General features: G+C 29.7%; 2 protein-coding genes across 5 annotated transcripts; one reads left to right on the plus strand and one right to left on the minus strand.

Annotated features, from left to right (window-relative positions):
• The first annotated feature begins 1,350 nt into the window (after positions 1-1,350).
• LOC109802661 (dihydroneopterin aldolase 2) lies at positions 1,351-2,921 on the plus strand. 2 transcript variants are annotated; one of them, XM_020364079.3, is made up of 3 exons: positions 1,351-1,501; positions 1,985-2,186; positions 2,480-2,921. In XM_020364079.3, the coding sequence occupies exons 2-3, from the start codon at positions 1,990-1,992 to the stop codon at positions 2,679-2,681; spliced, it is 399 nt and encodes a 132-aa protein (XP_020219668.1). In that variant the 5' UTR covers positions 1,351-1,501; positions 1,985-1,989; the 3' UTR covers positions 2,682-2,921. The 2 variants fall into 2 exon arrangements, with proteins under 2 accessions (XP_020219668.1, XP_029127888.1); XM_029272055.2 differs by having other exon boundaries at positions 1,446-1,555.
• A 2,437-nt stretch (positions 2,922-5,358) lies between these two features.
• On the minus strand, positions 5,359-13,880 carry LOC109800387 (Transducin/WD40 repeat-like superfamily protein). Of its 3 annotated transcripts, none has more exons than XM_020361175.3 (13): positions 13,740-13,879; positions 13,421-13,549; positions 13,216-13,331; positions 11,649-11,678; positions 11,409-11,545; positions 10,286-10,465; positions 9,292-9,355; positions 9,057-9,164; positions 8,478-8,631; positions 7,491-7,580; positions 7,076-7,131; positions 6,513-6,570; positions 5,359-6,059 (listed from the first exon to the last, which is right to left on the minus strand). In XM_020361175.3, the coding sequence occupies exons 2-13, from the start codon at positions 13,500-13,502 to the stop codon at positions 5,794-5,796; spliced, it is 1,341 nt and encodes a 446-aa protein (XP_020216764.1). In that variant the 5' UTR covers positions 13,503-13,549; positions 13,740-13,879; the 3' UTR covers positions 5,359-5,793. The 3 variants fall into 3 exon arrangements, with proteins under 3 accessions (XP_020216764.1, XP_020216767.1, XP_020216771.1); XM_020361178.3 differs by having other exon boundaries at positions 13,421-13,502; positions 13,740-13,866; XM_020361182.3 differs by lacking the exon at positions 5,359-6,059 and having other exon boundaries at positions 6,508-6,570; positions 13,740-13,880.
• Between the last annotated feature and the right edge of the window lie 8,910 nt (positions 13,881-22,790).

The raw sequence follows: 22,790 nt of genomic DNA on the forward strand, positions 1-22,790 counted from the left end.
AAAAATAAACATAAGAAAACGTATTACATAAAACTAAAATTACTTTTTTATAAAAAATTTTTTTTAAAAATATACAACAACAAAAATATTTTTTTTACCCATTTTATAATCACCCAAAACTTATTTATGGTTTCTGTAAAAAAAAAAAAAAAAAAAAAAAAAAAAAAAAAAAAAAAAACACTTATTTAAGGTAAAGATGTGTTAATTTACAAAGGTGCTTTACAACCCACAAAATCCAAAGTGGCAGTTGGCATCTCGCGTCTTGTATTTATTACTAGACAAATGTGCTTTTTCTTTTTATTATTTATTTCTCTGTACATAAATTTAATTATTTTTTTTATTCGTCAGAATCACCACGATTCAAACCTTTAAAAAAAAAACAATTAATTTGAGCACTTTATTATACAACTTTTTTCTTTTACAACTTTGATCTCTTTTTTCTTCTTCTTTTTATTGCATATATATATATATATATATATATATACTTTCTTTATTATATTTTTTCTTTTTTTTTTATCTTGTCTTACAACCTCAATCCATTCAGTGCCTAGAAAGATGTCAGGATTTATTCTAATTGAACTATAAAAAACAGAGCATTCAAGAGTGTAATTTAATATTTTAAATTTAGGTTTTTAGTCTTTATAATTACTTGTTGATAAGTCTTGTACACTCCAAAAATATCGAAATTTTCTAAAATAGCTTTAGTACTATAATTTTTAGTTATTAAAAATAAGATTTTTATTCTTAATATAACTCTTTATTACGAAATTATTCTGATCCCCTTTCTTGGGAGGGACTCTCTCTAGAAGTCAGCATGTTATCGATCTCCTAATATCTCCTAGACCATGCTTTTATCGTTCAGGTATCGGCCAAGACCTCTCTAGGGATCTTGACCAAGAACTTCTCGAAATTTATCGAGGATAATACACCTATCTTCCAGTCATAAGCTTAAGAGATGAAAGGATTTGATCAAAATCTTTTGGTGAGACCATCTCGAAATTTATCCAGGATGTTATACTTATCCTCAAGTTCTAAGTCTAGGAGGCAAAAGGGTTTGACCAAGACCTCTTGGTGAGACCATCTTGAAATTTATCCGAATGGTACTGATAATAATTTATCATGTTTGTTTTTAAAATTTTGGAACTAAGTTTCTATTTTTTCGTACAAATGTAACTAGTATGGAATGTGAGGAAAGAAAAACAAACGAACAAGTGAAAGAGGTTTTACCGATGAAATTTGAGAACAAGCATTCCTAGTGCCAATAATTAATGTTTTTCCGAGAACCCGTGGATTCTCTGCAGATTGAGCGTGCAAATAAAAAAACCAAAAATACAACGCATGTTTAACGTGGTATACTAAAAATTAACTATAAAATCATTTGGCTCTCCTTCGTTTGGAATTTGTGCATTTGTATTTTGTTCATTCCACAGCCATACGTTGACTTCGAAACTCATATATGTTGCTTCCAGAGATCGATCATCGTTCATCTTATTCTTCCTAGGTTTCTCATTCTCCTCTTTGTTTTATTTTATTCCTTACTTTTGCCTTGGCATGGGTGAGAGATTCCATTTGCATGCTAGTTAGTGATTTCATTTTACATACGAGTTTCAAGCATAGAGATCGTAAACTTATTAATTATCCAAATTGTGTCTGGATCTGTCTTATTTTTCTGGTTTGAAATTCTAATACTTATGCACGTGTACAATTTATTTGCTTTTCCAAGTAACACGGAATCATAACCGAGTTGAAATAGTATACATGAGGTTTTAGATTTGAATTCTATTATTTTTATTGTAATTTAATTTTAGATTTGAAGTGGATAGTAACTGCCCGTACAAGTATTCATGCTTAATAAAATTCAGCCAAGCAACCTTTTTGAGGGATATGGGATGGTTTAATAAATGTTGCTCCTTTTGTGATTCAGAGTTATGTTTTGTGTTTTGGGTCTAACAAAGAACACTTATTATGTTTGATTGATATGCAGAAAAAATGGAATCTGAAGCACTGATATTGGGAGACAAACTGATACTGAGGGGATTGTCATTCTATGGTTTTCATGGAGCAAGGCCAGAAGAAAGGACACTGGGCCAGAAGTTCATGGTTGATATTGATGCTTGGATGGATCTCACCCCAGCTGGCAAATCTGACCACTTATCAGATGCTGTTGATTACACACAAATATTTGAGTGAGCCACCAACAAATTCATCACATCTTTCTTCTGCTTTCATTCTTTGATTAGTGCCACTCTTTATATTGCTCATTTACTAATCATTATGTTTTAGTCTCTCTATATCGCAATCTTTATGTTTTTTAGTCTCCATATCTATATATCTAAAATGATAATGACTAAAACAAGTAATTTCTTGGTTTATAGAATAAAACATAAAACTTATAAAAAATAAAGATGAAATGAGTAATTAAATCTTTACTACTTTAGTAGCTGCAATAGTATTAACATATGAATAATTGGTGATGCAGTATAGCTAAGGAAGTTCTTGAAGGGTCACCTCACAACCTTCTGGAGTCACTGTCCCAAAAAATTGCAGTTACTACTTTGAGAAATCATAAACAAATATCTGCTGTAAGAGTGAAGATTATAAAGCCTCATGTGCCAGTCGAGGGTCAACTTGATTGCTTAGGGGTTGAGATACTTAGACGCAGAAGCGATTTGCCATACTAGAACTTTCATATCTACAGCTTCTGTCGTATTTATTGTTCTCATTTTGTTACTTTGTGTGTCCACCATTTCCACCTCAGTTGTGTCTTTTTTTTCTGTTTTCCTTTTTCTTACTTTTCGTCTGTTTGAAGTACCTCTCTTTGCCGTTTGAATCAAGAGAGAATGCATAAATAAGTACCTTTTTTTTTACTTAATTGAAAAAAAATAAAACAGGCCGGCTCTGAGCCTTAATTTCATGGGCCACTGCCCAGGCTCCATGATTAAAAGGATCTATTTTTTTTAAGAAAATTATATAATAGTGTTATAATTTTTATATTATTTTATTATTTTTAAAAGTAAATTAAAATTATATTTTTTATATTTAAAAAATAAATAATACAATTATAATGTTTTTTTTATCTTTATAACAATTTTTTTTTTATGTATTATATTTATAAAAGGGAAAAATATGTTTTTGATTCCTCTAAAAAAAATAATTTGGTTCTAGTTTTTTAATTTATTTATTTTTTCTAATTTGGAAATATATTACTTTTGATCCTTAAATTTATATATATATAATATTTTATGATAAACGATAGTATAAAATTAAATTGAATAAAAAAATATAGTATATCTATTTTAGATTTGTTAAAATTGTTATTTCTTTAATGTAATAAAAACATGTTATTTTCGATTAAAAGTTTAGTAAATTGTTTGATATATGAACTTTTTGAAAATTTTTAATTAGGTCTCTAAACTAAAAAAGATGTAATCGAATCATTTATTTTTTTATTTTTTTTTTAATGTAACCTTTAAGATTAGAGATTTATTTACATTTCATAAAATGACTTTTTTTAATATCTTTATATCTGCAAAGTCACTTCAAATTATTATTTCATATATCATCATATATGTTTACGTATAAAAATTTTCATAATTTCTTTAATCATATAAATAATAAAAAAATATTAATCATTAAAGTTTAAAATCTAATATACATAAATGATGGTATTACATAATAATTTAATATGATTGACTAATTACAAGGAAATAAAAAATATTATGTCAAATTAAATATCATGAATTATAAACGAATCTTTAATCGTAGGGATAAAATAAAAAGACGAAGGACCAAATTATAAAAAAAAAATAACTTAAAACCTAATTAAAAATTCTAAAAAAATTCATAAACCAAATGATATATCAAACCTTAATAAAATCATGTATATATTTTTATATTATAAATATTTATATTTAAATTATTTTTATATAAGTGTATAATACCTTATTGTTTTGCCCAAAGTTCATAAAATGTCAGGATCAATTCTACTTTAAAAAAAAAAAAGTTTACATATTGACTTAGTAGGTGTTTGAATTAAATTCTATTTTTCTAGAATTAATTCCAATTCCATATTGAAAATCAAAACAATTCTTTTAAGAAAAAAATTACCATAATTTTTTAGACCAAAATTGTTGATAGTTATCCAAATACATTAGATTTTTTGCGTTTACTCAAATATAGTTGTATATCTTTAAACATTGCAATCAATAATGCGCAAACCTACAAGTAATGCCTAGAACAGAAGAGTGTCTGCCTTAATTTGTTACCATTGTTGATACTTGAATTTGTCATAAATTAATGTTAATAATGTCATTTTATTGTCCGTACCAATCAGTTTAGTCATTAATGGTGATTTCAGTCACTTACAAACAAAGCAGATAACATTAAGCTAATCTAAGGAAAATGAAAAAAGAAAAAAAAAAAAAAAGAAAGAAAGAAAGAAAAAGGATAACTGTTGAGAAGTTTTAATTCCAAGAAAGCTTGTTAACATTAGTTCTTTGCCAAAGAAACAATGAGAGACAAAGAAAAGCTTAAAAAATAAAATTTTGTTTATATTAAAAACATAAAAATATCGTCCTCTTTCTTGATAAGAAATTTTTTTCCTTATGATGTGTTTGGATGAAGAATTTTACAAATTAAAATAATTTTAAATTCTTGATATTTAAATTACTTTATTTCAATTTCTATCATTTTTAAAATATTTTGTTTGGATAAATCAATTTAAATTTCTCAAATTTGAAATTGTTGAGCAGGATATGATAATTTAATTTCACCATGATAAAATTAATTTTAAAAATATATTTATATATTAATATTTTTAAATTAAATTTTTATAAAAATAAATATTAGCTAATTTTTAAATATTTAATAATTTTAAAAAAATATTAAATAATATTTAATAATTTTAAAAATATTTTTGAATATTCAATAATTAAAGAGATAAGAAATAAGATAAAATATATAAGTGAAATAAGAAGAAAAAAAATATGAGAAATTTTAAATTCTTACTTTTTTTTTTTAAGAATTTAAAATTCTAATATTTCAAGGAATTTCACAAATGCTTGAATTTCAAATTCTTTATAAATTTTTCATCCAAACAAAATATTTCACCTCAAAGAATTTAAAATTTTTTAAATAAATAAATTACTCCATTTAAATTCTCTATTCAAACACACTATTAATGTCAATTTTAAAGCTCCCGTTAATTTATATAGATATGGTCCCTCCTAAATTGCTTTTCTACATTGTAAAATCTAGAATCCTATATCATTCACAAACGAACTGCATTTCAAAGCGAGAACTCAGGTATGACCAAAAGTTCAAATGAATATTAAGTATGAATAGAAGATAACTATTGGCTAGACACTAAAACCTTCTACATTTAGCCGATATAATATTTTAATCACATAAGACATATCAACTTAAACATGTTTCATAGCTTGATAACAAAAATGAAATGCAAAGCATTTTCAAACCTAAGCAAAATGGATTGGCTACTAGCTGACAATTGCAAAGCAAAATACTGAACATTTTGCCATGAACTGAGTCATGCCTAAACCTAAATCACCTCCTATGTTGAATAAGTTACACTAATCTCGTATTCGTGAAGAATCCACAAAATTGAACAAAATTCACATCAGCACTCCCATATGAATTGAGTCACTTACTCACCCAAGCTGATCTAATCACTAAAAACAAAGTCCTAACAGAATTCAGACTTTGCCTTCATCACCATGCATCCCAATATTAGTTGAGATACCTTGGTTATATCATATGATACTTGATCCATCTAAATCACAACCCTGGAATTGAGCTCTTATTTCTTTTCTTGGATGCTGACTTGCTTTTCTTATCCCTTGATGCAATATTCAGATGTTCATCATTTCCTTCAGACTTCTTGCGGTCTTTGCTCTGTTTAGATCTTTTCTTTCTTTCACTGCCATCTAGTATGTGTTCTTTGCTTCTGGAAGATTTTTTTCTTTTCAAAGGTGACACTTCAACTTCTTCATTAACCATGATCTCGGGCTGAGTTTGTTCCTTGCACGGTAGCAAAACCGCTCCTGAGGATATATTTGCTTATATAAAATTAGAGGTGTTGGTAGAATAAGTCAATAACCTCAATCACCAAAGTCATCATGGTAATAATAAAAAGCATATAAATGTTGAGATATAGCAAGGACAGCGATTTAGGACAAAAATAAAGTAACCCAGAGACATAAAAGGAAATTTTAAGCCTTAAAGCATTGTGAGATTTTGGAGGAGCATAACATCCACAACAAATCCATTTCGGTGCCTGTTACTAAATTATACAGGACTCTCTTAACAAGTTGATTATTTTAATATATCAGAAAGAATACTGACAGCTGTATCCCTTGAATCATTGTTTGTTTCAGACCCAAGTTTTCTTGTTCATCAAACTAATGCTAAGGTGCAACACTAGTGAGACTCCAGGCAAAAAGAATCACTGACACTGAAGATCTTATAATGCTATATTGAAGAAGAAAAATACTAACCTTTAACAATAAAATTAGAGTCAAAAAGAACGTGCATAATAGGTTGCTTCAGGAAAACCTGCAATCAGTAAAAATAATATAAATGATTATGATATCAATACAGAATTATTTAAAAACCAACTAACTAAAAGTTTACAGATACCAACAACTATAATCCAAAAATAACTACAAATTACATGAAATTCTAACAACCATTGGGGATCCTAATTAGTTCGACTGAAGAAAGGTTTCCATGTCAAAGCCATAAAAAACTGGGTTTCTTCACAATACACGATCTTTTTCCATGGCCCTCACAACTCTTAACAGTATAGGAAAAACTGAGTAAGTTAAAAGAAATACAAAGAAGTCCCTATGAGAATATAGGTTTAGTCTTAACACAGGTTAATGGGCTTTAGTTTATAGGTTTTATAACAGGGTCACTTTATATGATATTCCAATAAATAGGTTAGAAATTATAATGGACAAAATATCACCGAATCATTTTATTTCCAGGCCTATATATACCAACAACAAGAACTACAGAGCATACTGCCATGGACAAAGAAATGGGGTATAAAACCTACAGCAGAAAGAAGCTGTCTTGTCTTTGTATCCCAGAGGCGTAAATAGTTGTCCAGTCCTGAAAAGAAAGATAATGATATATCATTAGGGTGGGTATTGCAAAATGAATTGATTACAGGAACTTAATATATTTTTATCAGACCGAGAAATATGAATCACGTATCATCTAGAAAAAATGTGATCCAATAACTACACGACTTTACTTTTTGGATGACTTTTTGGATGACTTTTAGGAATAATCATGCAAAAGATACATGAAGCTATAAATTTGTAACAGAAGATATAAAATTTGTTCCGGAAACCAAAACAATTTTAGAAACAAGTAATAAATTTTAGGGATACAAAGACTGCATCAGAGAACCTTCATTGCAATAAAAAGAATATGTAGTAAATGAAGGGGATACAAAGTAAGCTAACCAGATGAAGCTACCACAGGTAGCTCAGGGTGCCTGACTATGGATCTGATGCTTCCAGAGCATTTTCCAGAAAAACATCCAAGCATTTTTCCTGCAATAAAATTATTTGCAAAAAAAATTAAAAAGAAAAACTCATTTAAAAAGGTCAACAGCAACAACCAAGCCTTTTCTGACTAAGCAAAGTTGGTTCCATGTATCAAACAGCACCATAATGTTCCATTGTAAATCATGACTACAGATAAAATATTGAACTCTAAATCCTTATTAATTATTTCACCAATAGATTTTCTCAGTCTCCCACTGCCACCTTTCTATTTGGGATAGCAAGTTTTTGTCGCTTTTTCTACAATGTGTAATATGTCCCAAATAAGACAACAGGAGCAAAATAAAATAAAATAAAGTTTGTAACAAATAGAAGCTAAGTTGATGCAATTCCACCATTTGACAACCAATAATGCATGTGGATAGATTAGCGACAAGGCCAAGTGAAGCTTCTCAACTATACTTCCATAAATAATCATATTTTGAGAGAACTGTTACGCAAATTCTGAAAAAGACCCCCTCCCTCTCTCATCAATAAAAGGAAGTATGGAGAATACTATAACTTTTGATAAACAATTATTAGAACCCATCACCTAATATTAATTGATATTTATATAGTCTTGATTAAGCTATATGGGAAATAGTTTGATGGTTGGGTTTCAGACAGTGGGTGGTTGAACCTGCACAAGTGTGCCAGCATAGAGGTTAAACAAGGCATAAATAAAACTTTATACGGGTATCTTGCTATCTTAAGCTTAATCTGAGCTAAAATCCAGAGTAACTTTTGTCCTCCATAAAGGTAAATGCAAGCATGGTTGCATTTTGTTTCACACGGACTTCAGGATAATGAATATCAAGGAAAAATAGTTAACTATGGGAGCATGTTAAACAATGCTATAATTACTGTTCTTAAATTCATGATAATTTTCCTATGACTATGGGATACCTGTGCGTATATCAACAGAAGCCATGTCACCTGACCCATTCCCTATATAGATTGAGTAACCATCTATATCCTCAGCCAGTGCTTTAATTGGAGTCTCACGGAAATCAAAGGAGAGAACAGGCCTCCTCTGAGCAGAGATGTCATAAAGGCGAACCTGTTCAATAGATCAAGGTTGTAAAGAGTAATGGGACAACGCATAATTATGTAGAGCTGCTAGAGGAACAAATAACAAAAACAAAGAATTTTCCCTCTCTGAATTGAAAAGGTTAAGAAAAAAGCAAATCTGCCGTTTGAAATCATATTACTTTATATTTGTTGATTAAATGGGAAAGATCTTAAGTGACTTAAAGATCATGTACTCAACTATTCTTTTTAAAGAGATTTCTTGCAAAATATCATTTTCTCTTTCTCTGTAATTCTAGGTCAAGAACAAATTATTAATCCTATTCAATAGTCTCTCTAACACACCTTTTTCAAGGATATCAAAGAGGAATGTTCCATGCATTATTAGCTAGTCATAAGAAAATACGTTTCTTCATTTATTTTAGAATTTGAGAAGAATCCACTAATTAAATTTACCTGATGGCTGTTGGTGCCAGCAACAAATTTTCGATGGTCATCTTTCATAAGAAATGTAGCAGATGTGAACCAAGTCGGCGTAAATATACCAAGGCTATTCTTTGGTGGCTGCATAGGTTAAGAGGAATTGCAAAATCAAGCACTTGAAAAGGAATGTGCACTACGAAAAGATAAACTTTAGGAAGTTAAAAATTAATGACAAAGATGAAAAGTAGGGGTTGAAGTAAAGACTCACAGATTTAGAATTCCAGATCTTAGTGAAGTTGTTAAGATCCCAAATATTAATTTCAACACCTTTCCTACAGGTTAAGTACATATTGATTACTTCTCAGCTCAAAATAAGTACAGATAACAGTTATGTGTCAGTGACAACTTGTTTAGATTCTCAAAGTTTATGGATACATGTACCCCATTTTCCGTTGTTTACATTCGCTATAATATCCCTGAAATTGTTGCATAATCTATCTTATACATGTTTCTGCAGTAAGGAAGCCAGTATTTCATTAAGCATTTCACTTTATGAACCTTCCATAATGAAATGCTCCATTGGAGATTATTTGGCTTCCTCAAACTCATGAAACAATTCAATTCCATATACATTTTGGTAACTGGACTGTGCAGAAAATCCTTAATGCCACTTGAAATTAGCATGCAACAAGCAAACAAGTTGTCAAATCTTTCAGGCCCAATAGCCAATGTTATTTCATTGCACCAATCACAAATAAGCAGCTGGGATGGCAGAGGCCACATAAAGCTTTACTTCTGAAAATTACAAATTTTGTAATCTCCAAACTCCAAAGGCAACAATTATTTGCTTTTACAGTTTGGTTGAGTCAAGTGTTATCTATTATGAGGAATTTGATCAGGAGTTATTGTATAAAGCATGTTTGCCCACAAAGCTGTGGATTTATTATGGTGTTTGAGCCACTATAGAAGAGGATGGTCTTTTGAAAAGAAATCTCTTTGCTAATCATTATTTTAGGGGACCTCCTGTCTGATTTTCAAAGCAGAACAACCCATTATTTTGAATATCCTTTCCTTTTGTAGGTTCCCATTTTTTACCATGTCTGGTGAATTGTCTTATATTTTCTTCATCTCTTTTGTATTCATAAAATGTTTCATTATCAAAGTTGAATACTTAATTTATTAAAACTGTTTAATACTCATTTTTGCATTCAACTGAACTTTCAAGTTACTGTGTCACATTTATGCAAAATGTATAAACTCACCCTCCGAATAAAGCAAACTTCTCATTTCCATCAACCTTGGAACACAAGATGTTACCACCAGAACATACATTCCATGTTTTTGGAGAATCAATACAGGAAGATCCTGTAGATGAATCAGCAACTTCAACAGACCTTATGCTTGCATTTCCTTTGGTTGTGCATGAAAGTAGAGTACAATACCTAAAAACAATCACCACACCCAAATGATTTAGGGAGAACACCAACACAAAAACAAGTAGCTGATAAGACAGTCACACACATGCAACAACAGATACATTCACACATACATACATAAGAGCATAATGCAAGTAATTAATGTACTTTGAACATGAATGCGCATAGACTGAAGATACAAGTTCAGAATATAGAGGTCAACAACAAGTAAGGAAAATTGTTTTGGATACCCTCCTCCAACTCTGTATCAATGAGTATCCAGGGTCAAGAAGAGCAATACTACCATTCAGTCTTTCCCAGGAATTCAAGAGCTGAAATCTGAATTATTGACCAACTAACCAATTCCTTCAACTTTATTATAGATACCCATTAGTTAGTTAGTTAATTAGTAACATAAATAGTTAGAAGTTTGTTCGTTAAAGAAATAAGGTTGCCTATAAATAACAAGGGAGGTTAAGAGACGTCCCATCATTTGTCAGAGCATCGTAGCTTTTGCGCATTGGGATATCTAGATCTACAAAAGTTCTGCTAGTTAGCCACTGTATTCGGGGGAGAATTTATTATTTTTTTTCTAATAAGATACCAAGTTCCAATTACATTTTCTAGCTCTTTTATAGCAACCTAACCAATTCACTGACCCCAACAGCTTTAGTAACAAAGTCTACCCAAAACTAAAAAGGCCATACTAACAGTGGCCATCCAGTTGATTTGTAGGTTCCATCCTTATTTTTCCTAGAGTAAACATTTCTAATTGGGGTCAGAATACTAAACGCTTAAACTTCTAAGTTTTTCTGATATTCTAGTCAAGCAATCATCTAAAAGGACCAAAACTATATTAAGGTATGGCTTATATAATATAATAGTAATAATAAGAAGAATACCTTAATTGAAGGACGAGAATAAAAGACAAGCTTAAGTTAAACAGTCAAGAGAACAGCAATTGATATACCTGGAAGCTAAATCCAAATCTTGTTTTGCAAATAAATGCAAACCAACAATATTATTCTCTTCAGATCGAATATCTAAATCATTGGCATCCGAAATTGTAGCCTGAATATCTCCATTTACAGGGCTCAAAATCTCAATCTGTAGAATGAATATATAAGTGCTAAATGTTTAATAATAAATATAGAAAATCAAACCTTTTCCAAATCAAACAATAGAAGTATAGAGCCGTGAAATAACTTACTTGGTTGTTTTTCCTTGCTACAGCTAGTAACTGCAATATATCAGAAATGATAGAAAAATAATGAGAATCTTTTCCGTTTCATTTCTTTAGAGTCAAACTAAAAGGAAAGCTCTACCAAACAGATAGACAACCAACAATGTTATATGTTAGTCAGGTAGTGAATGCATGGTGGTATAGTGCCAATGAAATAAAAGAATAATTTTAGTGAAAAAGAGAATGCTTAAGCAGATGAGTTCGCTGATGATATACAAAAGTCAATAACATTAGGAATGACCGTATTTCAATAAAAGTACAAGCAGCATCTATGAAAGAGAGGATGATAACTCGCCTAAAGTTGTTTGGTTGTGTGGGAAGAATAGTAGACTCCAGAGAGAAAGGTGGATCAGAATAAAGATAGATTGAAGAGACTAAGGAATGACAAAAAAACATTACAAGAAATCATTAAAAAAATCCCTTGTTCTAAATGGTTTTAGTAGAAGTTAATGCCATGAACTGATCTATATAATCAACCCAATATAATGAATAAGGCTCAAATGTTGTTGTGTTAGAATAACACGAAATTCATATATTACACATCACACGAGTTCATGAATCAAATGTTTTCAAAGGAATTAGCATTTTAGGATTTAGGAAGTAGCACTCATTTACTTTTTTCTTTTACCTTTGAAATAAACCCCAATATAAGTCTATATATAGAGAATTAAAGATGTTCTGCATAACCAATCTACTACACAACACATTCAAGCAATATCAATCAGGTTATTCCATCCTATATCCCTCTCTCTATATTTCATTCTATCTCCTTCCAAATTCAAAGTTAAGGAGTGCATAAATATTTATAACTACATTAGTACAAAGGTTAAAAATAAAAATCTCATACATATTTTATTCCTACATCACTATAATTATAATATAAACCTCTGTCTAAACCAGATTATACACGCACAAAAAAAAAAGTATATGTAGAATTCTATGCCATGCATTCACCACCAGACCACTATGAACGCAGGTATGCACATTAATAACTAACCATTGCAAAAGAACAAATATTTCAAGGTATCCATTCAACAGCTTGTAAACTAAATAGATTATCCATCTATGAGACATACATCCAGTTTGATTATTTGGGGGAGATGCCATATAAGATCTGCAAAGGGATGGTATCTTGAGGAATGAGGATACATTGTCCTCGCCCCATTTTAGTTCTTTTCATTTTATATCACTTCTTTTATACACACTTACACTCTAATGTATTAATTTACATTCACTGCCTAAATGAGGGGCAAAAATCTAACCAAACTACCTACGACAAGATTTATCCAGCAGCAGGTACAAAGAATGCCTACAGGCTACAACTAAAGAGGAGAAGACAAAAATGGATATTGGATAATTAACTACTTAATCTGAAACTGCAAATCCATTGGGAAGACATGCATTGGGAGCTTTATTTCACTGTTTCTCAATTTCCATCTCCAAGGGTTAAAAGAAAGACACAACACACAGAACAAAGTTGTACTCAAACAATAAACATACCCACAACAGGAAAAAAAAAAAATCCAACACATACAGGGTTGGAGTTGCGGTCAATCATCGAAACAGCAGTGACACATTTGGATGCTTCAGAGTTGCCCCATCTCTCCACCACCTGGGGAACTCCTCGTTGCCTATCACGGGCCTCCACAACTAACAACACAAGCCAAACCCAAAAAGATAAGAAAAAGAAAGTGACATCTCATGACAAGTAAGAAAAGGGCATGCGAAAAAATCATCACCTTTGATGAGACCAAGCGCGTCAAACGTTAGAGCACGAAGTGGAGGGCAACCAGAGCACTCCAAAGTGGTTGTACGAGGCATCTTTCACAGTCAGAGGAAGAAAACGGCAATATTGAAGGGAGCTTAAGCTTAGTTATATAAAAATCAAAAGCATAAGTGAGATAAAATCATCCCTATGACAAACCATAGACTAAACATCAAAAGGAAAACTAATGTTCACTTAATTGGTATTCTAATAGAGAAACCAAATCAACAATTACATTGCAATAACATTATAAAGTCGTAAACAGAGGAAGAGGGAGAGGAAAAGGAAGGTACCAGAAGAAGCGATGAGAGTGGAGAGTGGATGTAGGGTTGGAAATTGGAATCGAGAGAGAGCGGCGAGGGAAGAGGAGCTGTGCGGCGCTAATCTTCAACTGCTTTTCTATTGCACCTTAAATTAATTCAAACTACATAAATATATAAATATATACATATAAATATAATTGATTGTATTAAATATATTTTTAGAACCTAAATTTTTTAAGTTTTATTTTAATTTTTAAAATTTTATTTAATTTTAGTTCTGAATTTATTTTTATGAATAAAAAATTATGCTTTCAAAACCAAAATTAAAATATTAATGAATGAAAAGTTTAAAAACTAAAAGTTAAAATTTATAAAATTTAAAGACTAAAATTAATAAAAATATTTGTTCAGAAATTTTAAAAAAAATAAAAATAACGATAAAATGTTTAAGAAAAAACATATATAATCCTAGTCGATTTATATCTTATAAAATTCAAATATATAATTCAGAGAATATTTTATTCTTTTCTTTCAATTATATATTTTCTATAATCAATAAAATATTTATTAAAAAAAGCAATAAAATACTTATTATTTCAAAATATTGGATATATATTTTACACACTATTTATGTAATTGGTGTTTTGGTGAGAAAAATTATCTCTAACTAGTCTAAATGATAATCATTTTATTTTTATTTTTATTTTTATTTTTATATTCATATTTATATATTTAATCTACTTAACTGTTTATCTTTTTTTTTTATCTCTAACTAGTTGTGATTTATTATTTATTTAATTGATGTCAATTAAATGACTTATGTTGTTGTCATTGTTTTAAATGTTTTAAAACTCTAAAGATTAAAAAAAAATTATGACTTTAGTTGTTTAGGGGTTGTCTTGTATTGAGGTTAAAGTTGACCAAGTTTTAGGGCAAGGTATATAATATTTTCTTAAAAATTGTAAAAAGAGATTTTACAGAGATAAATTTTGAGGGCAAAATAGTTCTTTTCTTCTTCTAACTCCATAGAAGCGTCTCAATCCTTCCCTATAGCAAACTTATGGTGTTTGATTGGAGATTCAAAGATTGGAGTATTGAGAATCAAATATTGGAGTTGTCAAACAATGAAAGCTTGAAGGCTCCTGTTCTTCATTGTTCTTCCTTCTCTACTTTTTTTTTATAGAAGATTTGAGGTAAGTGAAGCTTATAAATCACTCTTTATGGTGTTGCATGTGTTGATTCTTTTGTTGAATTGTCCATTAGTGGTTGGACGGTTGAATTCGAAGAAGTAAAGAGTGATGTTCTAGGTTTCATGGTTATTCATGGTGGGATGAAATAGGAACTTATTCTTTGATATGGTTGCATGTTGATTTTCTTGTTCAATTCAAGTTATTATGATGTATATGTGTTGCTTTTGAAGATTGCATTTTGTTTTGGTATGGTTGGAAAGATTGAAATTGTTAATGATAATTGAATTGTTTAAGTTGATGAACTTTGTTCTTGAGCTGGGTTTTCCATTTGGGTGTGCTCGCTCAAAGCGAGAACTTACTTGCTTAAGCAAGTTGGTGTAACCATTTTAAAGGTGTTATTTGACTTGTCTCTGAAATTGATAACTTACTCACTTAAGCGAGTTGATCACTTCTTCCAAGTGTACTCTGTGTTTGAGCTCACTTAAAGCAATTTGTGAGCACTTGGAGCAAATTTCGCTCACTTTGAGCACTATCTTCATGGCTTGAAGTACCTATTTCCTTTGAAACTTGTAACCTTCTAAGTCATATCTTATTGTGTTGGTTGTTTACATGAATATTGATGATGTATGATGAAGATTTAAGTTGTTTTAAAGTTGAAAGTAGCTTGTTGTTTGAAGTTATAAGATGTTAAGTTATGTATAAGGTATTTTATTGTGTAAAACTCTATTGTGAATGCACAATACATGATGTTGAATTATGTTGAGAACTTGGGACTAGAGAAGAATTATTTTAAAAGAAATATCCCAATGTGTGGATATGTGTTGTGATGCTCTAAGAGCCTAATATTAAAAAATCCTTTTTGAGTATTGTTATATCTTGAAGTGGAGTGTTAAGTATCATTTACATCCTTAGTTGATATCATATGGGGACCAAGTCGAGCCATACTAGTTTAGAAGTGGCTAAATTAAGTAAAGTATGAAGTTGATGGGTAAAATCCTTAACTAATTACTAGAAAGGTGAATGGTATCACAGGGATAGTTGGCGGGCTATTCCCATATGTGACTTGGTTGATGCATGTCAATGTCATGGCAGGTCCAAACCCAAGTCATGTTATACTTGACAACGAGTATTGGACTTTTCTAGTATAAGTGGCAAAATTAGAAATTATGTTATGTTGTAGATTGATATCCAACTTTGTTGTTGATCTAGAAAGCTAAAAAGATCATGTTATTGTTAGTTCAGTTGGGTCAAGTTACTTAGACTACTCACTTGTATTGTAAGAAATCTCTTAATTGAAATATGTGATGACATATGATGTAGTTATGTTATTTTTATACTAAGTTGATATATTGATAAATTGCATAGTTGTGTTGTAAGTTGAAATGTTGCCATGTTGTTAAGTCATAAAATTGAGTTGATATATTGGCTTGTGTTATTAAGTTGAGCCTTAGACTGTTGTTGCAAGTTGAGTTAATGAAGTTGTTTTATAGCTAGTTAATTGCTTCTCTATTATATTGTTTTCTTATTCATGAGCTTATCCTTGCATTTTCTTATTCTTGAACTGTGATAATCATATTATAGGTTTAAGGTAGGATTAGGTTAGAGGGTGAGCAGGTTGAGGTGTCAAGCAGGTGATGACGGTGTTGTGGTGGAGGTTGTTCTAACACAACATGTATAGTTATTGTTTGACTAGCAACCTATAGGATCTTTATGTTTTGCAACCTGATATTTGCATATGTGTGTGCATGATCTAGTTATAATCCCATTATGGGATTTTATGTTTTCCGTTGTTTATTTCCCTACATATATATTGTTGCATGAATATCCAATAATTAATTGCATGATAATTCTGTTATAATATATTATTTTTGTTGCACTGTAGTTGGACTATAAAGTGTAGAGACCTATTGGGTCGTTACAACAGACACTCATAGATTAATGATTAAAGCAATTATCATGAAATCGACCATACATATGTCTCAATCATTAAAAAAAAAAAAGCAAGGCATATAAGAAGAGTACAAAACATAATTTCATAGGTTATGAGAAATAATTAGGTTTATCCCTCACAACATACAAGAACAAATAAGAGATTAGGGGTCAATCTCTTTACCCGCAAATATCCCACTTCGAAAACAAGACTACTCACTCTCCTACATTGATAAACAATCATAGACAAACACAAGCCTCTAGAGTGGTTGCTTTCGTATCTTTTAGTAGTTCCTCAGTTTCTTCAAAGCATGGAGAAAAGAATGTAAGCGTGAAAACAAGAAGTGCAAGCAGTCTACGCTTAAAACCCTAATCTATGATTAAAAAAAAATTGCTCAAAACTCCATAATAAAAGTATTTGGTGACCAACAAGTTGTTGGTCCAAGTGGTACGTAACTCAATTCTCTTAAGCAAGGTCTTGAGTTTGAGTCTTGTGCATGAAAAAAAATGGTTGGGAAGGGATATGTCACTGAAGGTGACCAGTGCCAGGTTCTCAGACAGAGATTAGTCACTAGCAAAGCTAGAGGATACTCCATATTACTAAATGTGACATCGCATATTTTCTAAATAAGTTAATAAAAACATATTTGTAAAATAATTTTTTATAGTAACATACAAACAAAATATGTGTTTTAATTAATTATTTAATTAACACATTTTAGAAATATGTGTTTTATATTATGAGATATTTAATTATTTTTTGACATTAACTTAAATACGTTTTTAGTTCATGTAAAACGAGTGAGTTTTGATTTTGGTCCTTGTAGAAAAACTTATTTATTTTTCATCCTTCTAACATGTATAACATTATTTCTGGTCCTTGTGAAATAAATAAATTTTGATTTTGATCCTTGTAAAATATTTTTCTTTGATTTTTCCTTTTAAATATTAAAAACACTATTTTTTTTTTGTTTTAAGCGATCATTTTAAGGTAGATAAATAACCATTATTTTAAGTATCTATACAGATTTTAGAGATGTCAAATATTAATATGATATCACTAACAATCATGGGTAACATCTAAGATGACCACTTAATCTCTTAATAAACCAAAAAGTTGTTAAAAATGATCACAAAATATAGGACTAAAAACAATAGTTTCAATTTTAGAGAAATGAAAATAAGAAATTTTTTACAAAGATCAAAATCAAAATTAGTTAATTTTGTAAGGATTAAAAACATAACTTTGTTAATTTTACTTAAGTCTACATATGTTTAGTCCCTACATAATGAACAAATTTTAATTTTAGTTTCTGTAAAAAGAATTGTTTTCATCCTTTTAAACTTTAGAACGATTATTTTTATTTCCTAGTATTATATAATCATTTTTAATTATTTAATTATTTATTAAAATTTTAAATGACCATCTCAAGTATTATTTACAATTATTAGTAATATCATACTATATGACACTTTTTATAATAAAAAAATTATAGGTTATCAAAATAAAGGCTAAATCATACTTTTGATTTTTTTTTATCTTATTTTGTAGACTTATTTTAGTCCTTAATCTTATATATTTAGATCGATTTAATTCTTTCAAAATAATGATTATTTTCAATTTTGTAATATGATTTTGAATCATTTTTTTATTGATTCAATAGTGAAACTTATAACATTTTATCTATCTTAAAATCATTCTTACGATAAAAAAATAATGATTTTAGATTTTAGAATGATGAAAATAAAAAAGTAAATAAATTTAAATTATAAAAACCAAAAATAACGTTTACAAATTTATAAAGACAAAAAAAATTAAAAAAAAAATTAAAGGCCAAAACTAAAACTTACTCATTTTACAATGATTTAAAAAAACATATTCAATTCTTTTTCTCATTTAACTTTTTGTTTTCTTCTTTTAAAATTAGAATCCTCAAATAATGTGACGACTCATGTTTTTTCTAGATTTTTTCTAGAAAGAGGATCACATGGATGATCAATTACTTTCAAAATAGAGATGTATTTTAAGTTCACAAATTTTGTTGGAGAATATAATATGTAGAATTTTTTTATTAAAGCCATTTTTATTTTTATATATTTTTTAATTTGGTCTCGAAATTAAAAATTTGTTTACTAATGATAAAAAATTGTTTACTAATAACTAAATCATGTGAAATAATTTCAATTGGTCATTTTATACATGTATGACTCAATCCTAACCTCATACAAGTTTTTACGTAAAATCTAGAGGAGACAACTTAAAACACCACAATAGGATATTTTAATTTTTAAAACAATTGTATTGTCTTCTAGTCTTTAAGTAATTCAACTAAGACATGTATCATAATCACATGCATAATAGCTTAACAACTCAATCAACTATAAACATCATACGACTTTGCAACTTAATCAACTATCAACTTATAATTTAACCACATAAACATCACTATACATTATCCAAGCTCAATGCATAATGAGCTACTATCATTGTTAAGTCAAAAGACGATCTTAGATCCCTTAAGTCTTAAGTTTTAATGATGATAAACATAAATGTTTTTCTAGAGAAAATCTTTTCAGATCAATCATTAACATAATATTGGTATAAGACAATAGGTTATCATCACATTAAGTCTCACAAATGAAACACTTGATCTGTAATATAAATTGTTCTTAAATTATATTATTTATGATGTTTGATAATCGAATCATCTTTGTTCATGTGATTCCTTAAAAAATCAAATTGAAAATTTTTTTTCAATACTCTCAATTCTTTAGAGGAACTAAAGACATGTTTTTTGCCAGAAAAAGGATTGATATATCCTGTAAAGCACAAAAAACTACAAGAAAAACTATTACAGATTGACACATGCATAGTTTATTTCTTTCGGTAGCTAAAAAGTGATAAGTAGTTTTCTTGATTAAATAAGAAGTGATAATTTGATGAAATACATTTAATGCACCAACAAACAATTCCCTCCATAAGGAACAATGATAAAGATAAACAAAGCAAGCCTGTGAGAAATGCTCAAGGATTTGTAACATTCATCTTCATGAAGTACCTATAGAAAAAAGTTTGAAGATTCAAAAAATAAAGAGACAGATTTACACAAGCATCATTGTACATTTCATTATTTCTATAAAGAGACTTGTACTTAATTGGTTGTATCATGTCTTGATAGTAAGATGAGACAACATTGTTAATTTACCCAACTTTAACTTAGTGTTATTGTTTTGAGCCTAAAAATGCTTGATTGTAAAAGAATACTTGGTTGTTTGAGCTTGAAAAGACTTGATTTTAAAAAAATACTTGGTTGTTTGAAGCTCAGAGAGGCTTAGTATTAAAAGAATACTTGGGTAGTTACTTGGAGAGACAAGTCAAATAACACTTAAGTTGAAACAAAAATGGCTTGTGAAAAAATACTTGTATATTTGTAAAATATAGTGGAATTTGATATGGTTGATGAAGAATTGGGCGTAGTCTTGGTGGTTGAAAAAAACTAGTATAAAAACACTGTGTTCTTCTTATTTATCTCTTATACACTTTATAATCATGTTACTACTTCGTCATTTTAAAAATTATTGAGTTTTTAATTGATATTATTCAATCTCATTCTCTCCACAATCATATTACATTAATTACTCAAGTGTATCCTCATTCATCCACCCTTAAACAACTTAAAGCACCAAATTTTCATCCAACAAATCATGCTCTGCATCACTCTTCTCGAGCTCGACATTAATTAAGGCAAAAAGCCTCTAGCTCGCCCATACCTAGAACCAATCCACCCATGTCTGGTGTGGATGAGGTAGAGAGCCTCTATGGCAATAGCGCCTGATGTGGTTACACCCACACCTAGCCTCGTTCAGATAGAGAGTCTTTGCCTGATTCATGTTTGGCATCACAACACCAACGCTTGATGTCGTCTAGGTAGAAAGTCTTTTTCTTGATCATGCTTGGTGTTACTCATCTTAAGGCCCACATCACTAAGTCAAAAAGTTCCTTGAATACTCCTGCCCAACACCTATAACTCCACACCCTCCGTGACTAAGTTGGAGAACTTCTCACTAATCAACGCCAGATGCTATCAACCCCAAGCTCGACATGATCAGGGAAAAAAGCTCCTAACTTGAGTCACATCCGATGCCATGAAGGTATTCCCAGCTTTCATACTTGACAAAATCTCATTTTAACTCAACCCACCTGAAACTCAAAAAAAGACCAACATGCAACACCTAATTCAACATATATGCATCATTAACATCTCAAAATTAGCTTAATAAGCAACATACAACCATTACATTCCATGGATCATCAAATTCACCTAAAAGCACCTTTAAAACCAACATCTGATGCATTCAATTAGCTTACAAACAATAGAACACAATTCATCAATCAAAAACCTTTTTTTACCTCAAATCCCTTGAAAGTGAAAAAAACAAGGAAGAAGGAAGAAGAATGCAACAACTTTGCACAACTCTCACCGTTAGATTCTCAGCTTCCTGAAGCTCGAATCTCCAATCCACTAACTTTGATCATTTGTAGGAAATTTTAGGAGAAATTAAGGAAAATGAGGGAAGGAAAGACTTCTTTGGCTCTAAAGACCTTCTCTCTAATTTTTCTTAAAACATAAACTTATGAGGTTTAATTATTTAAAAAACCTTATATACCCTTACTCCATCAACTAATCCAACTAACTTTAACCAAAACTATCTTAGAGACCCAAAGTTCTAAATAGCAACAACAACAATAAAACAACAATTTAACCATATAATTCATATAATTGAATATAAAAAAAACACCTAAAAGATACAATGTTACAAGTTACTCTAAATTAGGACTTTTGATGTTGTGTGCCTCTTGTATCCTTACTTGCAAGGCCCATTGTTGAGACATCTTTCTTTACTCTCACAAAATTGAAACCTTTACCATGTTAATGAAAAACATACAACGTTACAAAAAAATTAACCCATCTTCTTCTTTTCCACACACCGCCTTCCTTTTCCCTATCAGTTTTCACATTCAACCCATTGTCTTCCTCCCATTTGTCACCTATTTCAATAGGTAGTTTTAATCCTCTCTATTTTCACTTTACTCTCTTTTCCCTCACCTCTTTTAGTTTTCACATGTACCCAAACTATAGAATTATTGCACGACGACGTTGTAGACATGTGCGACTTCCTCAATAGTTTCGAAGGTGTTGAGTCAAACACACATTTTTTCTTTGAACACTTCCTCCCCTTTCACAACTTTAAAAACCTCAACATTAAATTTTGTGCTATGAAAAATACTTTTCAAAATACTAATTTCACTATTCTAAAAAATACTAGTTTTAAAACACTAAATTTACAATTTTAGAAAAAAATTTAACTGTAAATTTAGTGTTCTAAAAAGTATTTTGCAGAATTATGTTAAAAAAACAATTCCAAAACATACTTTCTAAAATACTAATTTCACTATCCTAAAAAAATACTTTATAGAATATTCAAATTATTTGATGTTATGCTTTCTAGATGTGTAAATTGGGGAAGTGTTAAGAGAAAAGACATTTGATTTAGTACTTTCGATAATGTCAAGGAAGCTACATGTACCTGGAGTGCTATCGAAAACTAGTTTTAAGCCCCGAATGTGTGTGAAAATTAAAAGAAGGGAGAGAAATAATAATAGTGTGAAAATCGAAAGAAAATGGAGAAGAAAGTAATAGTCAGAAAATTGAAAAAAGGAAAGAAAAGAGAGTAATATAAAAAAACAAAAAAAATAAAATTACCTACCGAAATAGGTAAAAAGTGAAAAAAAAAAAAGTAAGAAAATACATGTAAAAACTGAAAAGATGAAAAAAAAAAAAAAGGTGTGTAAAAAAGAAAAAAAAATATTAAATTAAATGTTGAACATTAAAAATGAAAAATTAAAAATTTTAAAATTGAAGATATTTTTTTTAAATAAAAGTCCACTTATTTATATATA

This window comes from Cajanus cajan, chromosome 3 (assembly GCF_000230855.2).
Source record: "Cajanus cajan strain Asha chromosome 3, NIPB_CcT2T_4, whole genome shotgun sequence".
Taxonomy (NCBI): Eukaryota; Viridiplantae; Streptophyta; class Magnoliopsida; order Fabales; family Fabaceae; genus Cajanus; species Cajanus cajan.

Excerpts from the sequence above, each read along its gene's own strand:
- LOC109802661 (XM_029272055.2), top strand. Across the intron at positions 2,187-2,479 it reads GATTACACACAAATATTTGA|TATAGCTAAGGAAGTTCTTG; the intron begins GTGAGCCACCAA and ends TTGGTGATGCAG.
- LOC109800387 (XM_020361175.3), bottom strand. The coding sequence starts at position 13,502 with ATGCCTCGTACAACCACTTTGGAGTGCTCTGGTTGCCCTCCACTTCGT. Across the intron at positions 11,546-11,648 it reads TAGCAAGGAAAAACAACCAA|ATTGAGATTTTGAGCCCTGT; the intron begins GTAAGTTATTTC and ends TTCATTCTACAG. Across the intron at positions 7,581-8,477 it reads TTCTGTTGATATACGCACAG|GAAAAATGCTTGGATGTTTT; the intron begins GTATCCCATAGT and ends ATTTTATTGCAG.